The sequence below is a fragment of the Amblyomma maculatum genome, chromosome 9 (genome assembly GCF_055883805.1).
Source record: "Amblyomma maculatum isolate TAMU_Amacu chromosome 9, ASM5588380v1, whole genome shotgun sequence".
In the NCBI taxonomy this organism is placed as follows: domain Eukaryota; kingdom Metazoa; phylum Arthropoda; class Arachnida; order Ixodida; family Ixodidae; genus Amblyomma; species Amblyomma maculatum.
The window spans coordinates 5,927,584-5,947,922 of NC_139352.1; the positions used below are offsets into that span (position 1 = coordinate 5,927,584).

The window sequence follows — 20,339 nt, forward strand, 5'->3', positions numbered from 1 at the left end:
CTGCTACTATTGTTTGTGTTGCAGGCATTGAAGGTGTTTTAGGGTTGATCGTAATTTCGCATTGGCATTTCGCCTTTCGCCGCCAGGTGTGCTAACTTCGCTCCTTTTCGTGTGTGAATCTCGCGAGCGGCAGCTAAAGGTATGGTGCCTTCCGTCATAATCCGAATTAATCTTTCTTTTCCTGAAGATTTTAGTCCATCATATGGTTACTGCCCGTTTGTGATGTTTGTAACGTTTGGACAGCGCACTATTGTTGAAATTTGATGTGTCCTTTAAATGATTTGTAGATGCAACCGTGGTCTGAGCTGACCCTTCATGCAAAACAAGTGGCTTTGCGCGTGCACAAATGTTATAATGTGTTATTTTTCAGTTAAAGGAACTAGCACTAAACGTTGTTGATATATTTCTCAGCGCCTTGTGTTTTTTTTTTTTTTTTTTTTCTTGAGTATTCTAAGCTCATCGCAAATGTGGTTCAGCGACGTGAAAAATGCACATTAAATCCTACTTATGCTTGCTTGCATGGCAAGTGTATTTATGCTTCCCGGGTGATAGCATTTAATAAATGGAGTCTCCGTGCAATCCTGTGAGTGCTTAGCCAAAACTGTCTTGATGCGTGTCTGTGATGCTGCACCTTAAAAGTGTCCTCGATCAGTCCAATATATCAAGGGCTGAGCGAATGAACTGGGTGCTAAAATGACGGTGGCGTGTTCAAAGGCGTTTCCAGCAGACGTCTTGTATGACGTTGCAGGGGTCATGACGTGCCTACACGCCTTCTGAGAGGATACTGGCTTATTGACTGCATTTGTATCGCGCAAGAACGTCAGCCAGTGCGGCACAGTCGCGCCATTAGATTAGGTTTTTAGACCCAATTTGTGATCAAACACCTGCCGTGCTACGCACAGACGTCTGAAACATCCCGTGTTCTTGTTTTCTTTGCAGCTGCCGGGCTAAGGGATACCACAATGGCAAAGACAAAGAACCACACCAATCACAACCAGAGTGAGTGACGCCCACTTGATAGAAACTGAGAAAAGCATAACAGATGTCTTGTTTATGTGCAACGAAGCTTATTGGCCTTGTTAGATGTTTTGTGTACTAAACTACCTCGTCATGGAGCCAATATTACTTGAGCTACAGACTCTTCTTTTTCAGGACATAGTTCCTGGGACTTTTGATGGGCCATTTAGTCTGCATCAAGAGCATGATCAGATTTTAACACTTGGGCTGGTGTGCTATACACAGGCATGAGCAAAAGAGGACAGACCATGGGATCAGTGGCAGAACTACATGTCAGCACTGTCTGACTGCACGCACAGTTGTCTGGTCAACGGCATATTTTAGAGCTGTCTAGTCAGTCTCTCGGCACATCCTTACACATAGGTGCTGCTCATTGTCTAAAGCAACACATGGCTTTCACATGCCATGATATTGCTTATTCCCGTGTGAACACATTAAAGAACGAAAGCTGTGCTGTTGTGCCATGCTGTCTACTGCGAAACCCACTCACTATGCCATTCAACAACACTGGCTGGTTTGCTCAACTTGCAACATGTTTGTGGGCGTTGCTGAATGGTTTGCACTAGAACAAGCCTATGAGCGTAGTAATTTTTTGCCGCGCACCCTGTGCCTTTGCTGCGAAGGAAGGAGAGCACACTTAATTTGTTTATTACGCAGTCAACTGCACTACAAAACACTGCACTAATCCCCAGACCTTATTGCTGCGGCACCACGTGCGCAGGGCAAAAGCTACACGTTTGCAGCGGAGCTAAGGTAGCTTGCAGACTGCACAGCCAACCATGGGGTTGAAGCGTGCGCGACACAGTGCGAAGGAGAGTGAGTGATGCACGGAGCACATCTTGATGACAAGATGCCCGTCGGTGGCTCATCATCACGCTTCGCCACTGGCACTGGCCAGTGATGCCGAAGAACCGTGCAAAATCACAACTCGAGTGTTGGCACCACACAGGTGGCTGCATGACTCCTTTTGGGCCTGGGCTCAAGCACACATACGAGGAGTGTGCATCAACAACCCGCGTTCGCAGACCCCTGGCAAGAGAGAACCCGGAGAGAAAGTTATACGCACCCTGCTGCTACTTGTATCAGTGGTGATTTCCCTGTTTGCTTCCCATGTGCAGCCTAGATCGAAACGACGTCCTAACGCATTGCCTTATGGGGACGTGAGACCTACACGAAAAAAATTGGAGGGGGTGACTGGCCGCAGTTTGCAGAGGAGCTCCCTTTAGAAGGTTCTGGCAGCAGGATTGCTGACCCCTCCCTCTCGCAGTGACCTCACAAGGTCTAACGAGCAAAGCAGCAGCAGTGGCCGTGTGCTCATGTCACTAAGGGAGCACAATCCTTATATGCTTTACAGCTTGAAATCGTTCTATGCACAAAATTTTGCCACAATATTGACCTGGGACAAAGGGGAGTGGTAAAAAAAAACCACACGCATGCTAACACGATTAGCCCTGGTTTTTCATATGTTATCTTGACTTTCCATGGTTTTGCTCGACTTGAACTGGTTTACCTCAGTCGACATGTCACATAATGTATGCTGCCCAATTTGACAGGAATGACACTGACACGCAAAAATCGATTTAACTAAGCTGTATGAATGTGCCTGACTTGGGGTCCCAAGGGTCCCCATGTGTTTCATGCTAGTCTCAAAGCAGCTGCCCAATCAGTGCAGGAATAGCATGTCTGACTTAGGGTTCCATGGGTTTTATTCCCATCTTAGAAGAGCTCCTGCCAATTCGACCATGGTTTCGGAGCTAAGACGAGAAATAACCAGCTTCGACGTTTTATTAGAGCAAGAGCCGCACAGAGCAGTGGCGAGCATGCGTAGTGGAAGTCATAAAAATGTCCCAAGACGAGGCCATGGCCGGGGATCCTGTGGTGTGGCTGTGAAGGGTTGGTATTCTGGCGGCCCGCCAAGGCCGAAGTGCAGTGGCCGACGTGGAGGCACCTGGTAGTACGGAGCAGAAGCCAGAAAACAGGTGCTCAAGCAGCCATAAAAGGAATGGTTGTAACAGTGAGGAAATGCTCCTCTTAGGACATTAGACTGAAGGTAGCAGGTTGATGTCAAAAGGATGTAGAGCGCAAGGTTCGGGGCATGTTGGGGCGTGTGATCATACGTGGATCTTGACACATGTGCTGTGGATGGTGATGTAGCGGTAGGCGCCAGTGGAGACATGCCAACTTGATGAAGCCGATATGAAGTTGAAAATGCTGCATGGCATTGAGCGTCTGAAGTGGAATCCGAGAATGGAACAAAGCACAGCTGCTGCTTGTCCCTGGTTTGGGAGCGCTATTATGTCAGCCACTGTTTTGTTGAGAAGGTTGCAAAGATTGAGGCCTGCATGTCTACAATAGGAAGGAGCAATACAGGTTTGTCAGCTCGTGTCTCCTGTGTCAAGAAAGCTTGTCTGTTAGCATGCCCAGCAGACTCAAAACGCCAGGAGCCTTAGGTGGTGAAGGGAGGTTGCAGGCTGGCATGGTTGGGGTGAAAACATGCTGAGACGGCGAGGTAGGCGACCCAGTGTAAACTTGCGGCGCAGGCACGGCTTGACAACTGGATGGCAGCAGTATCGCAGCCGCTTGCTGTTGTGATGACATGGCTAGATGAGACGATGTAGAGCACCGTGGGTTGAGTTTGAAAGGTTCAAGAAGCAGCAAGAAATGGGGTGCTTTCGATGGCCTGTCTTGATGCAGAGGTCACAAGGACGGAAGTTGGCTAGCCTAGAAAGAGTCGCTAGGAGCCTCGCTTGAAGTATGGAGGACCGTATATTAAGGTTCCAGTGCAAGTGGAGGTAAGCTTGTGTGTTCGGGCGACTGTGAGGAAGGGTGTGGAGAACTGGGAACGTTGGCGCAGATCGGCCTCGGTTGTAGAAAGTGGGTGATACCTGACTCTATAGTAGTCCAAGACAGCTGCCCGCAGGTCATGGTACGATGTCGAACTTGATGGGAGTATGGTGAGTTCTTGAAGTAACTCGAAGGGAAGGGCGCGAAATAGCATGTTGCTGTTGACAGTTTGCCTGGTTATACTGTGCAGAAACAAAGATATCTCGAACTGCCGCAACCAAGTACCAACACTGCTGCCATAGAAGGGGGGTAGCGGTGGTCAGAGGAGGCTCTGGTCATGTCATCGCTTCGTAGAGATGGGAGATAATAGGATGCTCACGGGCTGCAGCGTGGTCGTCAGCGTAGTATCGCTATCGGAGCTAAGATGGGGAAACCAGCTTCGTCAGTGTTAAGATTTGAACACGTTATATTTGCGCCGCTCGTGCTGCCACACCTCCTGCCAACTTCTTCCTTGTCTGGCGCCATGCGAGCGAGGGACACCACACTGGCATGGTCTTGCAATGTTACACAAGCAACCTACCAATCAAAGCCAGCTGTGTCACCTGCCAACTACTGCCTAAAGGCATGCTCGTGGAGAGGACTGGATGGGTCGACACAGACACGCAGGCAGTGGCTTTTTAACGGAGTGAAGGCCCTAGTACTAGTGCACTAAAAAGCTATATCAACAGATATGTGTATGCAAACAGGCCACCTATCAAGGAGTATGAACTATGCATATCTCAACAAAAGTGGCTTGCTTCCATAGTACTGGCAGGCCTTCCGTCGGCCTTGCAATCACCCCGCTAATGCTTATGTGTGTATATTTAGGGCCGTTGTGTTAGTGAAAAGGAGAGGACAGAAAGCAAATAAATAAAATAACAAACTGGCGTGCTACGTCTCAAGCAACTAGGTATGTTGCTTACCTGTGATGCTGCACCTTAAAAGTGTCCTCGATCAGTCCAATATCTTTAGGGCTGAGCGAATGAACTGGGTGCTAAATAGATGGTGGCATGCTCAAAGGCGTTCCCAGCAGATGTCTTGTATGACGTTGCTGGGGTCACGACGTGCCTACATGCGTTGTGTGCATTGAGACCACGCCTAATTATTGCAAGTGTGCAACTGTTAGCCAATTTATTGGCGCGAGAACTTGCATGGGAGTGTCGGCCAACATTGTGCCATTAGTTCCTGGGGCTAAATTTTTCACACCTTCCACGCAATGAGTGCCTGAAATATCCAGTGCTCTTGGTCATCACTCACAAGAGTATCCCTCTGTGTATGATGTTGACACAGTGAGTCGCTGACATGGTTGGACTAGTAGCGCTCACTGACACTAGGTTGCTTTCCATATCGTTGTGCACTCTCCTCTGGTGGAGTCGTTGGCAGTGTAACAATTTCACGCTGCTTACAAACTTCCCACTGATGCTTGTGTGTCTTGTTCCAGACCGCAAGGACCACAGGAATGGCATCAAGCGGCCAAAGAAGGGTAACAAGCCTTCCATGCGAGGGGTGAGTGAGAGTGACGCACTTTTGCACACATCTAAGGACAACTGTGGCTAGAAATTTCTCCTACTGTGAATGGCCGTAACCTGCATTGGTGACCACAGGGGCTACTTGCAGTTATCTCCACTTTGGGAATAGGTAACTCCCAGATAAGATCAGCTCGCTGTCGATTTCCTGTTCACACAGGACAAAATTGATGTTTTAGGTTCAGGGTCAGTGTAGTTGACAGCTCAGCACAGAGTTTTCATCTATTCAGTTTGGATGGATACCAGGTGTTCGCTTGCCGGACAGCGTGTTCAGGTAGTCTGTTTAGTCTGGCAACCATTCTCAACCGGTAAAGCATGTGCTCACAGCAGAGCAAACATCTGCTCAGCAGAAGGTCTTGCAGTTCAGTCCGCACAAGTCAGCGGCCCTGTGTTTCTTACCGGATGCCCCAGAACATTCCCTTCTGCCCCATGCATCTCTCGCTTCAGGGCCATGCGGATCACTGCTCCTACTTGGAAGTAGAGATAGCAACAGGGCCAAACTATAATAGGCTATGAAGAGAAGCTGCGAAAAAAAGCCGTTGCACATTGCGCATTCCTTTATGGTCATTCAGCCGGTTTGAGGTTGTATGAATGCTGTGGAAGGCAGTGGCGGTGCCGTGCTTGACGTTCGGGTATGTAGTGGTATGCATTTCGTCAGCAACCTAGCAAGTTCTGGAAACGGGACAGCGTGTGGCGGAGTGTTCCAAATGAGATTGTCCAGGACAACCTCGGCTGGTCTTCCTTTGAGGCAAGAGAGACAGTCTCAAAACTGACATATGGCTGACGTTTGAGTAGCATGCCAGACAGCTGGTGGGCATGGGAGACATTCAGGTACCTGTACCTTTGATGCCTGAACACCAAATGGGTAGCCCACACAAAACGCCTTACTGAGATGTACAGCATTGACGAAGTGTGTCTAACATCCGTACAATACCTTCACCAGCGACAGAAGCTTCAGGATATGGTCCAACTAGTTGACCCCACAAGAAGAGCACCCACAAGCCTGACATCGATAGAGAGCCCATTCACGATAACTCCAGGGGAAGCGGTATGCTGTGTGAGGCCGGCTACACAAACACGATGTCAGCGGTTCGGAACCACCGAGGAAACCGTCAAACATGTGCTGCAATGTCCGTCTCTCAGAGCGGCGATACAACACGATGTCACCGGTTCGGAACCGCCGAGGAAACTGTAGAACATGCTTTGCTGCAATGCCCATCTCTCCGAGGGGCAACACAAACACGATGTCACCGGTTCGGAACCACCGAGGAAACCGTCAAACATGTGCTGCAATGCCCGTCTCTCCAAGCGGCGATAAAACACGATGTCACCGGTTCGGAACTGCCGAGGAAACCGTAGAACATGCTTTGCTACAATGCCCATCTCTCCGAGCGGCGACACAAACACGATGTCAGCGGTTCGGAACCACCGAGGAAACCGTCAAACGTACTGCAATGCCCATCTCTCCGAGCGGCGACACAGCACGATGGCACCCACTCGGCGGGACTCCGACTGTCTCTGGAGAATGTCGCGGCCACAAGTGCGGCGCGATCAACAGCTGCTAACCCAGTATGCCCGAAAGACGCAACGGGCGGGCTAGCAAAGGCGCTGGGCTTTAAGGCAAATGGGCAGCCGTGCTGGGATGCTGTGGAAGCGACAAAGAGATGTTTGAAGCGCTGGTAGAGCACACTCAAGGGGGTGTTTTTTTCCCCCTTCTTTTTTGGTCAGATCCAGGAAACCCCATTGATCACCCGTTACAAACTGTATGGCCCATAACAATCATCATCACAATGGGCCAGAGAGGGGTTCAGGTGTGCACGTGTATCTTCACTGCCTGCACACAAGTGGATGAAACTTAGTCGACGGCTTGAAGAGATATTCGATATGCCTGGCACCGAAAGTTACATGACAAGGTCATAGAAGTTGTTGCGGCCGTGTGCAGATGGGAAGCAGCATAAAGTTTTCTCTAGCACTCTACAGCACCAACTAAACGGGTCAAAAAGAAGACCATCTATGATAGCACCACATGAAGCAGTCTTCTTTTCAAGGCTACGGCTGACATGCTGCAGACTAAAGGACTGAGTCAAGTTCCCGCCTGGGCTGGCCAGTGCATGCTCCCGGTGCCAAACTGCTGAGGAGACGATCCAGCATCTTGTGCAAAAGTGCCCACGCCTATCACCACCACCACCACATAGGCTGTAACGGGAACAGAAGCTGACGTGTTGGTGGCCGCACTTGGACTGCGCTGCAAAGTGTGTGACGCAAGCAACAAAAAAGGCAGTGATGCAGTTTAATGACGCCTTGAGCACTGGTGGCAGGTATGGCTCACATGAGCTTGTGTGAGCAACATACTGATGTTGTGTGGAACGCTTTTGTACTCCTGATGATCACCTGTTGAGCAGGGCCTGGGCCATACCATCATTATCAGATACTACAGAGCACTCACTCTCTCTGGTGTAAGCAGTGTGACGTCAAAGAGGTGTTGGCCGCTTTCACTTCTCATCCGGTTCTTCTAGTGGCAGGCGCACCCCAACGCTTTTGTTTATTTTTGCGAATATATGCGCCACACTTTGTATTTCACCTTTTGCCCATCCGTCCAAAAGCGCATGATCTGATGACGCAGGCCAGGAGATGTCTATTGCTAACAAGTGCTCACTGTTTGACAGCATTTGCCAAGGCTGGTTTTAGGAATAACTTACTTTGGCTGATCATGCCATGAGGAAGCAGTTTTGCGCTTGCGGTGGTCACTAATGGAACCAGGCCATTTTGAACTTTGCACCTTAAGGGGGGACACGGCTCTTTGGCACCGAAAATCGGCCTGAAAATCGGATTTTCAATTTTTTCATTTTCGTATTCCTCGCACTATTCCGCATCTGCACGCAAATTTTCATCCTTATACCCCGCGTATTTATGAAGTTATAGCGATTAAAAAATGCAGTACCACACCCACTGCCCTTTAAATTGTGGACAAACGACACCCAATTTCGATCGCCCGGCGCATGAGAACTACGCGCTCCACCGCGACGATTTTGGTCTCGTTCGAAAGCGCGCGTTTTCGGCTTATTTTTTCTTTCGGAAAGCAACCCTGTGCGCTCCGCCTTCCCCATAAAAAACAAACAAAAAGATAGCATGCAGCGCGCGCTACTATTGGCCGGTTAAGGCACGTGATCAAAATGGCGTCGTTTGGTTGGTTCCGGCAAGCTAGCCCTGAAATGCGGACTCCCAGTGACGCCATTTTGTCTTTCTGCCGACCACGCTAGTGCAACGCGAGAGTCATGCCAGGCGCGAAGAAGTACCGCTCTTTGCACAAGTTCGGGCGAAAGCAACCAAAGAAACGCGTTAAGAATGCGACTTCGTTGCATACTGTGCAAGAAGCAAGTGCCAGTGCTGCGGGATTGTGTGACGATCACGTTGCGGGCGGCGACGCTTCTCCGATTCCGCTGGACAACGGCGCCGTTCTTCGTGCCGACTGCAGTCGTGTACGTATTGATACCGCGCCTGTCACTAACAGTGACATAACTCAAGTGAGTGCCCGTGAGCAGGCTACGCTTGATAGACTGGTATCGACGCCGGCGACGGCACGAAAGACCGCGCTGTTCGCCGATGCAAGTGGTGCGTCCGCAGAGTCAGATGCGGACAGAACAGCCTCCTATGCGGTAATTGACCTCAGCATTGTGAATATCCTTCTGGATGCCGTGCGGTGCAAAACGTGTCGTGGATGCGTGCGTTTAATTACCAGCGACCGGAGCTATGGCCTCGCCGTAAAACTGATCGTGCTGTGCGACAACTGCGGTGAGATTGCGGCCGAGTGGAACTCGCGGAGGGTTGACGGCGAGAAAAGGTGCAATCCTTTTGAGCTGAATATTCTGGCTAGTCGAGCAATGCTGTCGACCGGTAACGGCCAGACAGCAATGAACGATATCTTTTCGGCGATGGGGTTGTCGCGGCGCGGGATGCACAACAAGACGTTTCAACGGCATCTGAAGAACACACTGCAACCCGCTGCTACCCGAGCCGCCACGACCGCTATGGCACAAGCCGCGCAGGCAGTGGCGAAGGTCTACGATGACTTGTGTTTTGGGCATAGGGGGAACATTGCCGTGTGCTACGACGGCACATGGATGACGCGCGGACACTCATCACATATAGGCGTCGGTGCCGTGGTGGAACTCTTCACTGGTTACGTGCTTGATTATGTGGTGTTGTCAAACTTTTGTCTGGGCTGCGAAATTGGTCCCAAGCCAAACACTGACGGCTACGAACTTTGGAAATCACGCCACCAGTGCCAAAAAAACACCAACTCCAAGGCTGGTCAAATGGAAGTAGAGGCTGGCAAAATTCTGTTTGAAAGATCTCTGCAGCGCCACAACATGCGCTACACAACCATGCTATGCGATGGGGACAGTCGCACGTTCAGTGCTCTTAAGGGGAGACACGGCTCTTTGGGACCGAAAATCGGTCAAAAAACCCGATTTTGTATCTTTTCATTTTTGGATTCCTGACATAATTCTTCACCTTCGAGCAAATTTTCATTTAAATCTGATGCGTAATTGCGCAGTAATGTCGATTTAAAAATGTGTAGTTTCCAAAAGCGCCCTTTAAATTGAGGACAGACAGCGCTAGTTTCGACAGCGTGCCGCGCAAAAACGAAAAGCCGCACCTATGCCATCTTGGTCTTGTTTGAAAGCTCGCGCGTCCGGCTTCCCATCCTCTCTCAGCCAGCCACCATGTGCCAGCAGCAATGAAATAAAACAAGCGCAAAATTTTCTTCAACGCGCGTTCTTATTGGTCGGTAAAAGCACGTGACCTGAATGGCATCATCTGATAGGCTTAGGCCCATTGACCTGGCATGAGAGCTGCACATGTCGCCATTTTGAGCGAGTCCTCGCTACGGTACGGAACGCAGCTATGCCCGGGGGTCCGAGGAAGCACCATTCGGTGTATGTTTTCGGCCGGAGACGAAGGAAAACGAAGAGGAAAGTACGGGAATTGTCTTCTTTTCCGTCTGAAGTCAGCGATCGACGAGGAGCAAGTGCGGACGAACAGCCGCCCGATAGCCGCGGAGAAGCAAACAATGCTTCGCTGGACGACGCATCACTGAACAGTGCACCCATCACTTCTGCGGATCGTCAGCTGCACGATAGCCGCGGAGAAACAGAAAATGCTTCGCTAGACAGTGCACCCAACGCCAACGCGCTTGCGGACGCCAGGCTCTCCGACCAATGCACGGACGGGCAGCGCACGGACGGGCAACCGCCCGGCTGCCGCGGAGAACCAGACAACGCCCCGCTGGAAGTTGCATCGCCGGACAGCGCACCCAACGCGTCTGCAGTCTCCGGCCGAGTGAGAGTTGACTCAAAAAATGTCACCGACAGCGACGTGAGGGAGGCAAGCGCACGTGAAAAGGCTTCGCTCGAGCGGCTTGGGACAATGGCAGCAACGACGCGTAAGATGGAGCCATTCACGGAACTGAGCGGCGCGACAGCATCGGTCACAGACGAACGTAAGGCAGCGTTTACCGCCGTCGACATGCGTTCGGTAAACTCCCTCCTTGGAGCTTTGCGCTGCCAGACTTGTCAAGGACGCGTGGAGATGGTGAGAGGAGATCGCGAATACGGCCTCGCGGTGAAACTGATGCTGATCTGCGAGCGGTGCGGCGAGATAGCGACTGAGTGGAGTTCGCAACGGGTACGAGGTGAAAAGAAATGCAACCCGTTTGAAATTAATATCCTTGCCGGGCGTGCGATGCTCGCAACAGGTAATGGCCAGACAGCCATGAACGACATTTTCTCAGCGATGGGCCTGTCTAGCCGAGGTCTCCACAACAAGACGTTTCAGCGGCATTTAAAAAGAACTTTGAACCCCGGTGCGACGCGTGCAGCTGAGACTGTTATGATGCGGTGCGCAGAAAAAGCGGTTGCAGTCTATGAGAACTTGTGCTTTGGACACAAAGGAAACATTGCTGTTTGCTTTGATGGCACCTGGATGACGCGGGGCCATTCTTCGCATATAGGAGTAGGTGCAGTGGCGGAGCTATTTACCGGCTACATCCTGGACTACGTCGTGCTGTAAAACTTTTGTTTGGGCTGTGAAGTTGGACCCAAACCTGACTCTGATGAGTATGCTGGGTGGAGGGACTCCCATCAGTGCCAGAAGAACACTGATTGTAAATCTGGCCAAATGGAAGTTGAGGCTGGATTGATCTTGTTCCAGCGGTCTTTAGAACGCAACAAAGTAAAATACACAACCATGCTGTGTGACGGTGACAGCCGCACATTTAATGCTATAAAGGATGCAAAGGTGTATGGCTTCGTGGATGTAGAGAAAGAAGACTGCATCAATCATGTGCAAAAACGTATGGGTGCAGCGCTTCGAAACCTGGTCCAGAAGCACAAAGGTGAAGGCGTGCGGGGCCTTGGCGGGAAGGGGAGGCTCACAGCAGACCTCATCAACAAGCTGAGTGCCTATTATGGTCGAGCACTCAAGTCTCACTGTGGTGATGTTGACGCCATGCAGAGAGCGGTAATGGCAACTTACCACCATGTCACGTCAACTGACAGCTGCTCTGACCACAGCCTGTGCCCAAGTGGCAAGGATTCTTGGTGCCGTCATAATGCGGCAACAGCAAAAGGTGAGCCACAACCAAGGCACAAGTATAACTTGCCAGCGGATGTGGCAAAGGCACTTTTGCCTGTGTACGAGCGCCTAGCAGATGGAAAGCTGCTGGAGAGGTGCAAGCGAGGAAGAACACAAAACTCCAATGAATCGTTTCACTCTGTCATCTGGAGTATGATTTCAAAAGAGCAGCATTTCTCCCTTTTTGCTGTGGAGGCAGCCGTTGCAGAAGCAGTGCTACGCTTCAACACTGGAACTGAATATGCAGCAATAGCCGTTCTTCAAGAAATGAATGTTAATATAACCGACTCTGGCTCAAAGAGAGCCAAAGAAAAAGACTTGCGTCGCACCACTGCTTCCAGGAAGAAACGGGAGTTATCACTGGGCCTCCAGATGATGGCAAAAAAGAAGCACCAGTCTGGGATGCACCCAGATTATTCTCCAGGTGCATTCTAGTGATTTGAGGAGGTTTTGCTTTCATAAAGGTGCTTGAAACCGTTTTTCTTCGTTTTCTCAAAACTACAATTTTGACACACTAGCAGTTTTGGAGTGAATATATTTTTGCTTGTAGTTGTGCTAGCGTAGTAATTTTTTTTTCCCTGAAGACAGGAACTCTTACTCTCCGTAGTAAGACTAATTTCACTGCACATATTGGTCAGTAACATTTTTAAAAAAGATACTTTGTATAAGGCAGGTGCGGGAACTTTTGTCGCAATGGGTTTGGCAGCCCCTAGCTTTAGACCTAATTGGCCTAGGAGGCTCATTCTTGTTTTACTGCATTCCTTAGATGTTAAGCTTTACTTTGGTATGCCAAATTTTATCATGGCATCAATTGTTTAGAAAATTATCCCACTCCCAATGAGAAACATAAAATTGCAAATAATTTGAAAACTATTGGTTATATTGAAATAATAAGTGTAGATTTAGAATCAGCGCATAAAACTTCATAAAACAGCAAAGTTCCATAGCAATCGATCCGCAAATAAAAAAAAATTGTCCAAAGAGGGGTGTCCCCCCTTAAAGGTGTCCTCGTTCAGTCCCGTGTTTCTTGGACTGAGCGAGTTTATTGAGTGCTAAATGGAATCAGGCATGCTCAAAGGCGTTCCCAGCAATAGTCTTGCATGACTTTAGTAGGGTCACAAGGTGCCATAATGCAATGTGTTCAAATAGAAAAGTTATAGCAAGAGGTTGTGCTCTTGAAAGTGCACAAGGGCGAACCAGAAAATGTCTGCAATTAGATTTCTAGCTGGCAGCCTATTTCACGGAAGTGGGTCCACTTAAACAGGTGGGCCATACACTGATAACTACAGCACATTTTTAATACACATCTGGATCCAGCAGAACATGTTAACTGGGTGCGATTTCTGTAGTGCCAGTTCTGGAGCATTCCATTACGAGCTGCCTTCGGACAGGGGAACACAGGTGTGATGCATGGGCCAGAAAATTAATGCTTTGCTGAATGCTGAAGCCACTGTTCTGTTCAGCATTATCGTATGGTAATTTTGTGCCAGTCACTTAGTTGTGCAGGAAAACATTTAAAACCAGAAGTGCCATGTTTAAGATGACACATTTCGTGGAATGCATAGGAACATGGTGCATATATAAGATTAGCAATGTAATTATGCAAAGACAAATTATCCACTGGTAAAAGCTTGGAACTTATATGCACCCCTTCATTATGAACACAGCAGTGCTAAAGCTTGTTTTGCTACTCTGATTAGAATGGCTAGTAGTTTCTTAGCGAGAGCAGCAAATTTACTCTGTAAGAGGTTGATTCTAGGGCCTAGTACTCAGTGAGCTTGTCTTGCTCGCTGTGTGTTTTTCATGACGCTGAGGCACCGTCGCTTAATTGTCTGGACCAAGAACCAAGCCAATTCAAGCTCTGTAGATTGTTTGAAGACACTGTCCTGCTTCCATCTAAGTGCACAGACACTCAATGGAAACACACCAGGTGGTCTAAGCTAGGAGTGAGCCACAACAGAGAAGCATGGGAAGTGACAGTGTGGCGTGAATCTTGGAATCGATGCCTAAACATCTGCACTATCAAAGTGGGAAACACAAAAGTGAAAACTCAATAACGCACAAGTGGCCCGTTTAGTTTGACGGCATGTAAAGGAGAGAACACTAACATTTGAAGTAAGCTCGGACGCTCTCGCTTGGGGAGGATGCAGGAAAGCAATGCCGCTGTGCACTGGAAGAGCCTATCACGCAATACCCGTATTCATGCTTTCACAAGAGTTCTGTGTACTCTGCAAGTAATGTGGATATGGCTGCTTCTAACTGGCACATCTGTGCAGTTAGCTCCACTATAAAATGGAACAGTCAATTTACACTTCAGGCAATCTGTTGTGCACTTGTGTTGATCTTTAGCTTTCTGAATTATGTAGTTGGTATGTATAGAGTAATCATTGGCTGAATCTGGATGGTGCGTTCCCTTCTGTTGGGGTCATCTGTACATTGAGAAATGGTGGAGTGAGCCACTCTCTCGCACTGAAGCACAATTATGGTGTGATGCTAAACTGCAAGTTTGTGAGCATTACGTTCAGTTTTTCTCGTTAAACAGGTGTGGCACTGGCACTTATTGTGCATGCACCTTGTTTTTCGTTCCTCAGGTGGATGCCAAGTTTGTGAAGAACATGCGCTTTGCCAAGCGGCATAACAAGAAGGGACTGAAGAAGATGCGCGCCAATGAGGCCCTGCAGAAGGAGGCTGCATTGGCTGCAAAGAAGGCAGCGGGACTGAGCGTGTAGTGAATAAAGAGCGGAGAAACACCTGTACAGAATTACACCATACTTTCTTTCTTCGCTCAAGCCTCAGTCACACTTTCTGCGTTTTTGGTGGAGGTGCAAAGCGAGGCACCCATATGCTGTGCGATGTCGGTACACTCCACTGTGGCGTCCCTCATAGCCTTAGTTGCTTTGAGGCGCTAAACCCTACAAACCAAATCAAATACTTACTGCATGCCTAGAGTGAACATCCAGAATATGAGCACACCTCCAAGCTTTGCTGCCATCTCAAAAATAGTTTGGTCTACAAATGTGCTTTTCACTGTTACACTGGTTTCTAGACTTTATCATTTCACCATGATGGACACCACCATAGCACATGGTAGCCAGAGTAAAATGCAGCAGGCCCTTTTTAATGAGTGTGCACTCTTTATGCCCACCTGAACCGCATTAGTGTCAACCATGCGAAGGTGGACATTATAGATATTGATTTTCAGTGCTGTCTACACTAGAGTGTGTCTTGTTTGAATCTCATCCAAAGCTGTAGACAGGTTGGCAAATAAAGGCTGTGCACGAAATAGTGATTCGGTCCTCAAGTACGCTGCACGTTAGCAGGCAGGAAATATGGCACATACATAACTGAAATAGGGAGTGCGATGCACTGAGAGACCATTTTCCAGAACATTTGTGCAACCATGTTGACTCGTATGAGACGACCTGATATTTCGCTTTGTGCACTGCTTTGAACTTAAATGAACTCGGCCAGCAATTTCCCAAACTGTGGCTGGGCAAACCACACTGCATTTGCAGGGTCAGTTCCAGCTGGAAATTTATTGCTATATCTTTGTCCTGTGTTGTGTACGCAATGTCATGAACCCTTGTTTCTAAGGTCGGTAAAATTTGGGAATTATGCGGTTTATCTCAAAATAAATGGTGACTTGGAGCTTTTGTCGGAGGGAACCAGTTAGAAGGTAGAGGAATGGCAAAACCTAAAGGAGCATAGACGCCTAATTTTTGGTCTCTTGCTTTATTCCTCATAATGATGTGCAAGATATTGCTGCCCATACTATTTGCCTCACTATTTGACTAGATAGATTCAAAGGTGGAGTCTACCACTTTGGTGAACTCCACATCAATGAGTCGGACATCAGTGGTCTCCACCTTTTGCATATGCTTTGCGACCCTACGCCTGCGGTAATAAATTTCTGGATACTGGTCTAGTGCGTTCAGGGGTGATGGACGGCGCTGAAGAGTGTCCTTTTCCTCGTTCAGATTCTGTACTTTCCAGGCCTTCTGCCAGTGGCTGCTTTCATTATCGCTTGATACACGATGGGGCTTCCTTAATTTCAACACACTGGCAATAGGCCCTGTATAGCTTTCCAACACTTGGTGCATTTAGCATTTGGCACCCAAGTGGTGTCACCAACGTAACAGTACAGGTACGCTTTCGTCTTTTAGGCCATAACAGCCTCGATTCATTGAAGCAATTCATGTTCTTTGCTGCCGTACAAGTTTTTTAACTGTTCGTGGTTAGTTTGTGATGTCAACTTTTCTCGCTGCTCTCACTTTATTGGCCACGATTCAAAAAGCTGGGTGAAAGTGCTATGTTACGTACACAAGATTTTTTTTTTGCAATGAATTTCCCCTCAAATGCTCGCGACTCCATTTAAATTTACTTGTGAACAAACGTTCATTATACACCATGCATTCTTGGTTTATGAAAGTTTTGTATTAGGCTCAGCGCGAGATGTGATGTAGACTTTTGCAACGAGAGCTCCCTGGGCGTCGCCGCATTGCTCACTGTGCTGTTTTGCGCACACGTTTCGCTACCACAGTTGAAACGGCAATGGAACCTGTTTGCAAGAGCCCAGAGAGGAGGTCTTTCCACATCCTGCTCACCCGATGCAAAGGTCTACCTCTGCCGCCAGTGTGCTGCAGTCATATTTTTTTCTTCTACAGCTGGCACACTGTGCCAAGTTGACAGCTTGAAAACCTAGCGCAGTGTAAGTGCAGCTTCATCTTCAGATCTCTCATGATTGCTTGCAGGAGGCGACGAAGCACATTCATCATTATCCGACTCTCGGAGGTCCACGTCCCTCTCTTATAGCATGGCTGCGATCTTCGTCGGGAATCTGTTGAGAACAAGCCAGAGGAAGCAGCGCCCGCATTCACAAATATGACACTTGTAAACACATGCGCTTGAAACTGCTGTTGTGTTTTTAGCCCAAGGAATAATTCAGTACACCTCCGGGAGTTATCAACTTCATTGGCAATTTGATAATTTCACATGAAGTAAGAAAAAGATGCAGTAATAAGTCGAAACTTCTCAGTCGCTGCCCGACTGCAGCTGGGTGCAGCCATTTCGACTTGACTGTGCTTTGACCGGACAGATGGCAGGGGCATAGCCGGGGGGGGGGGTGGGGTGGAGTGGGGCTTCAGCCCCGCCCCGCTTGAAATGTTTTCGTGCTGTCATGCACCGCCGTCCAAAACAACCACCGACGTTGGAAAGCATACTGGATTTTGTCTACGATATCATTTTCCGGTTTGAGAAGACATTTCGGCGCTAACATTAGAACTTTAGCTACATTTCGTAGCAACACTCATGCAGCTGGAGTCGCATAAAGCAAGGAGTACTTCCGAGCACAGTTTCAAAGGCGTTTGGATGGCGAGTGGACTCGTCACGTCAATTACGGTGGCCGCGGAGGGGGGGTGGATGAAACAAGACAGTGTCGAAGCCAGGTTTTCATCCCCATTCAGTGTTTCAAAGGTGGTATTTCCCTCGCCTTCGACGCCCCGCTTGCTCAAAATCCCCGTCTTTCTCCCACTGCCCTCAGCCCCCGTTGATTGCTGCACATTTCCTTTGGTGCTTTTTTTTTTTTCTCGTGCCTCCTGCGGACCCTCACCGTGCTGTAGCAACTCTTTATGGTACTCCCTCGCCCTTCTCCCCTTACACTACGTTCTCTTCGTGGTTGCGCTTTTTGTTTGTTTTTGTTTTTTCGTTTTCGCGCTTGTTCCTACGCGCAGAAAAGGAGCCCAACGCTAACCCAGGGGCGTTTTGGTTTTTTTATTGCATCGTTTTTTTTTCCTACTCCGCTGCGTAGGCAAGACGGGGTTATCTACGCGCAGCTCTGTTTCGGTTCCAGCCGAGGTTCGTGCAGATTCTCCAGCAGTTGAAAACAGAAATGGACCTAGCGGACGCCAGTGGGCGACCGCGACCAAAAGCATCGCAGCGGTGGAGGGACCCTTTGTCTCTTGCTGCGGCGCCCAAGCCTTTCAGGATGGAGATGAGCTTCTCTTTCAGACCTTAATCCCCCTTGGCGACAACGGGAACTTGACCTTTTGTTGAAAGGTTTGGAGACACGTGTCGCCAATCAGCACTGACCCTGCTCGCCGACTTCTTGAGGCAGGCGGTCGACCTTCTGAGAAGTAACGCCGGGGAAATGACCTCTGCCAGCGGATGACTTCTCCGGCTGCTTTGCCTTGGAGAAGGATTTCCACCGAAAGATGTGCGAGGAGCTCAAGCACCACCCTCAGCAGTGGGCGGCATCTCAAGTCCTTGCTTGTGCTCCGCTCACTGAACTGTACAAATTGTACTTTGTTTCCCAGCTAGGGAAGTGGGGATAACCGACCATATTTGAACGGCGGAAATTTTCTCCGCCGAGAGCTCCTTTTCGTCTTTCAACTTTTACATATTTCGTCATGTAAAGAGTTGTATAAAGCATTTCTTCGCCTCTACTCCCTGGCTGCACCTACTCCTTCGTCTCGGCTCCTCATGGTTCTACTGCGGTGAAGTCTAGGCCCCCGATCACATCATCTACTCCATCTCAAAGCCCATCTCTTCTCATTGTCACTTCGCAGCAGCAGCCTTCTGAGCCGGGAACCTCGGCCCGTCTAGAGACATCCCAGGCGAACCAACGGCGCCCCCCTTCAACAGCACGCTGCGAGATCGAATGAGACGAAGCGCCGTGGTCATTCACTTCTGTCATGTCACAGAAAAAAATATCAACATTATTTTCACCTGCACCAAAGCGTCCAAGTCACGACACTGAAGCCAGCAAAGGTATCTGCATTCTTATTTATTTTTTCTACTTGACTTGTATGCGAGAGGACACATTGTACCCGGGGGCTAGCAAGGCCAGCAAGAGCGCGTGCGTTTTTCATGTGTTGCCTGACCACCACGCGGCGCATTTTGGTGTGCGTTCGTTTTCTCTGGCCAAGTGGATTCTAGCCCTTTGAATGCTTTCTGGCTACGGCCGTTCGCGTTGCAGTGAGTGGCAGCACGAAGGTAGCTGCTGCCGAGTCCAATCTTGCTCACCTGTGCATTTCACAGCGACTGTCCGCTGTCGTGGAATGAGATGTGTTTATATTCGTGCGCGCATGCTGCCATGATTGTTGAGTTAGCTCTCCAATGTGTTGCTATCGCGTTCATTGCTTCGCCTTTCCTGTGAAATATTAAGTTTTTTCTAAACATGCCCCACTACTCTTGAAACCGCACCATTTGGCCATTAAGTAATTAATTTTAAAGGTAGGCAAATAATTTCGATTATTTTGGTTATCATAGAAAAAAAAAAAAGACTGACAGCTTCACAACTCGAAATGCCACTCGTGACTGACTGATAATTTGCTGTCTTTGTGTTTGAATAAGCGGTGTTTTTAAAACAACTAGGGGCACGAATGTTGTGAGTACATAAATATTTTGTAAAACTAGTGTTAAGATCCAGTAATAATTTGTCCTACAAATATTTATATACTTCACCATAACTTATCTGTTTAGTATTGTTATAAAATTGTTTTCTGATTATTTTTTTAAATTTGCGCTTATTGCTGAATTTTTTCTGTATAGTCCGAAAATGTTACCCCTTCCTTGCTTACAAACGCTCGTCAAACTGCATAAAGTTTACTATCTGTGATTGCGCAGCATATTTACTTGCCTTGTTTGTCGCATTATATACAGTGACTTTGCTTAGTTGCATAGATTTATTCGAGACTTATACGTATATTTAAATATCGTGTTGCGAGGTTTCGTGCATACATGTGTAGTGAAGTTTGTTTCCAGTGGTAATTTTTTGCCCTTATCAAGCTATATCTTCTCATTTGTAATATTCTATTGTATCTTCGCATTTCTATATATATGTTTCAGAACTGCTGCTTTTTACGTGCGCTCTCTGTTGCGACTAATTTCAGTGCAATTACTCACAATACAAGACCAGTGACAGCTGTTCCTGTGCAATAAATTGAAAGAAAGGACATCTTCATTGGCCGTTGCATATGTATAGAAAAAATAAACAGGAGCCTTGGATGCCAAAAATTCAATAAAGTATTTGCGGTCAGTGTTCATCTCATAGCCTTTACATTTTCATATCAGCGCCATGCACTGCTTTGCTGGTTTTGAAGTGATATATATTTCCAAAGTTCGTTTAATATTTGCTGTACTTATAAAATAGAGAGATTCATGGAAGCATTAATATCAGTTATTCCTGCCACAGGGAGCACCACTGACAGGTGGTGCTCCCTCCTAGGCATGGTGAAAGCTATAATAATTTGAAATCTGCCAAACTTACTCCATTGAAGTACAGCGCATAAATGAGGCTGTCCACGAACATGGACACTGGTAGCAAAAAGGTTGAACCAC

The 20,339-nt window shown here is 48.3% G+C and overlaps 3 protein-coding genes across 3 annotated transcripts; all 3 read left to right on the forward strand.

Annotated features, from left to right (window-relative positions):
- The first annotated feature begins 4 nt into the window (after positions 1–4).
- On the forward strand, positions 5–14,768 carry RpL29 (ribosomal protein L29). Its single transcript, XM_084577992.1, has 4 exons — positions 5–139; positions 940–999; positions 5,282–5,346; positions 14,594–14,768. The coding sequence occupies exons 2-4, from the start codon at positions 963–965 to the stop codon at positions 14,729–14,731; spliced, it is 240 nt and encodes a 79-aa protein (XP_084434118.1). The 5' UTR covers positions 5–139; positions 940–962; the 3' UTR covers positions 14,732–14,768.
- Positions 8,399–9,881, forward strand: LOC146178167 (uncharacterized). Its single transcript, XM_084577989.1, has one exon. It carries the CDS (start codon positions 8,642–8,644, stop codon positions 9,866–9,868), a length of 1,227 nt encoding a protein of 408 aa, XP_084434115.1. The 5' UTR covers positions 8,399–8,641; the 3' UTR covers positions 9,869–9,881.
- Positions 11,545–14,535, forward strand: LOC146178168 (uncharacterized). The gene has a single exon (XM_084577991.1). The coding sequence runs from the start codon at positions 11,547–11,549 to the stop codon at positions 12,435–12,437; it is 891 nt and encodes a 296-aa protein (XP_084434117.1). The 5' UTR covers positions 11,545–11,546; the 3' UTR covers positions 12,438–14,535.
- Positions 14,769–20,339: the final 5,571 nt, after the last annotated feature.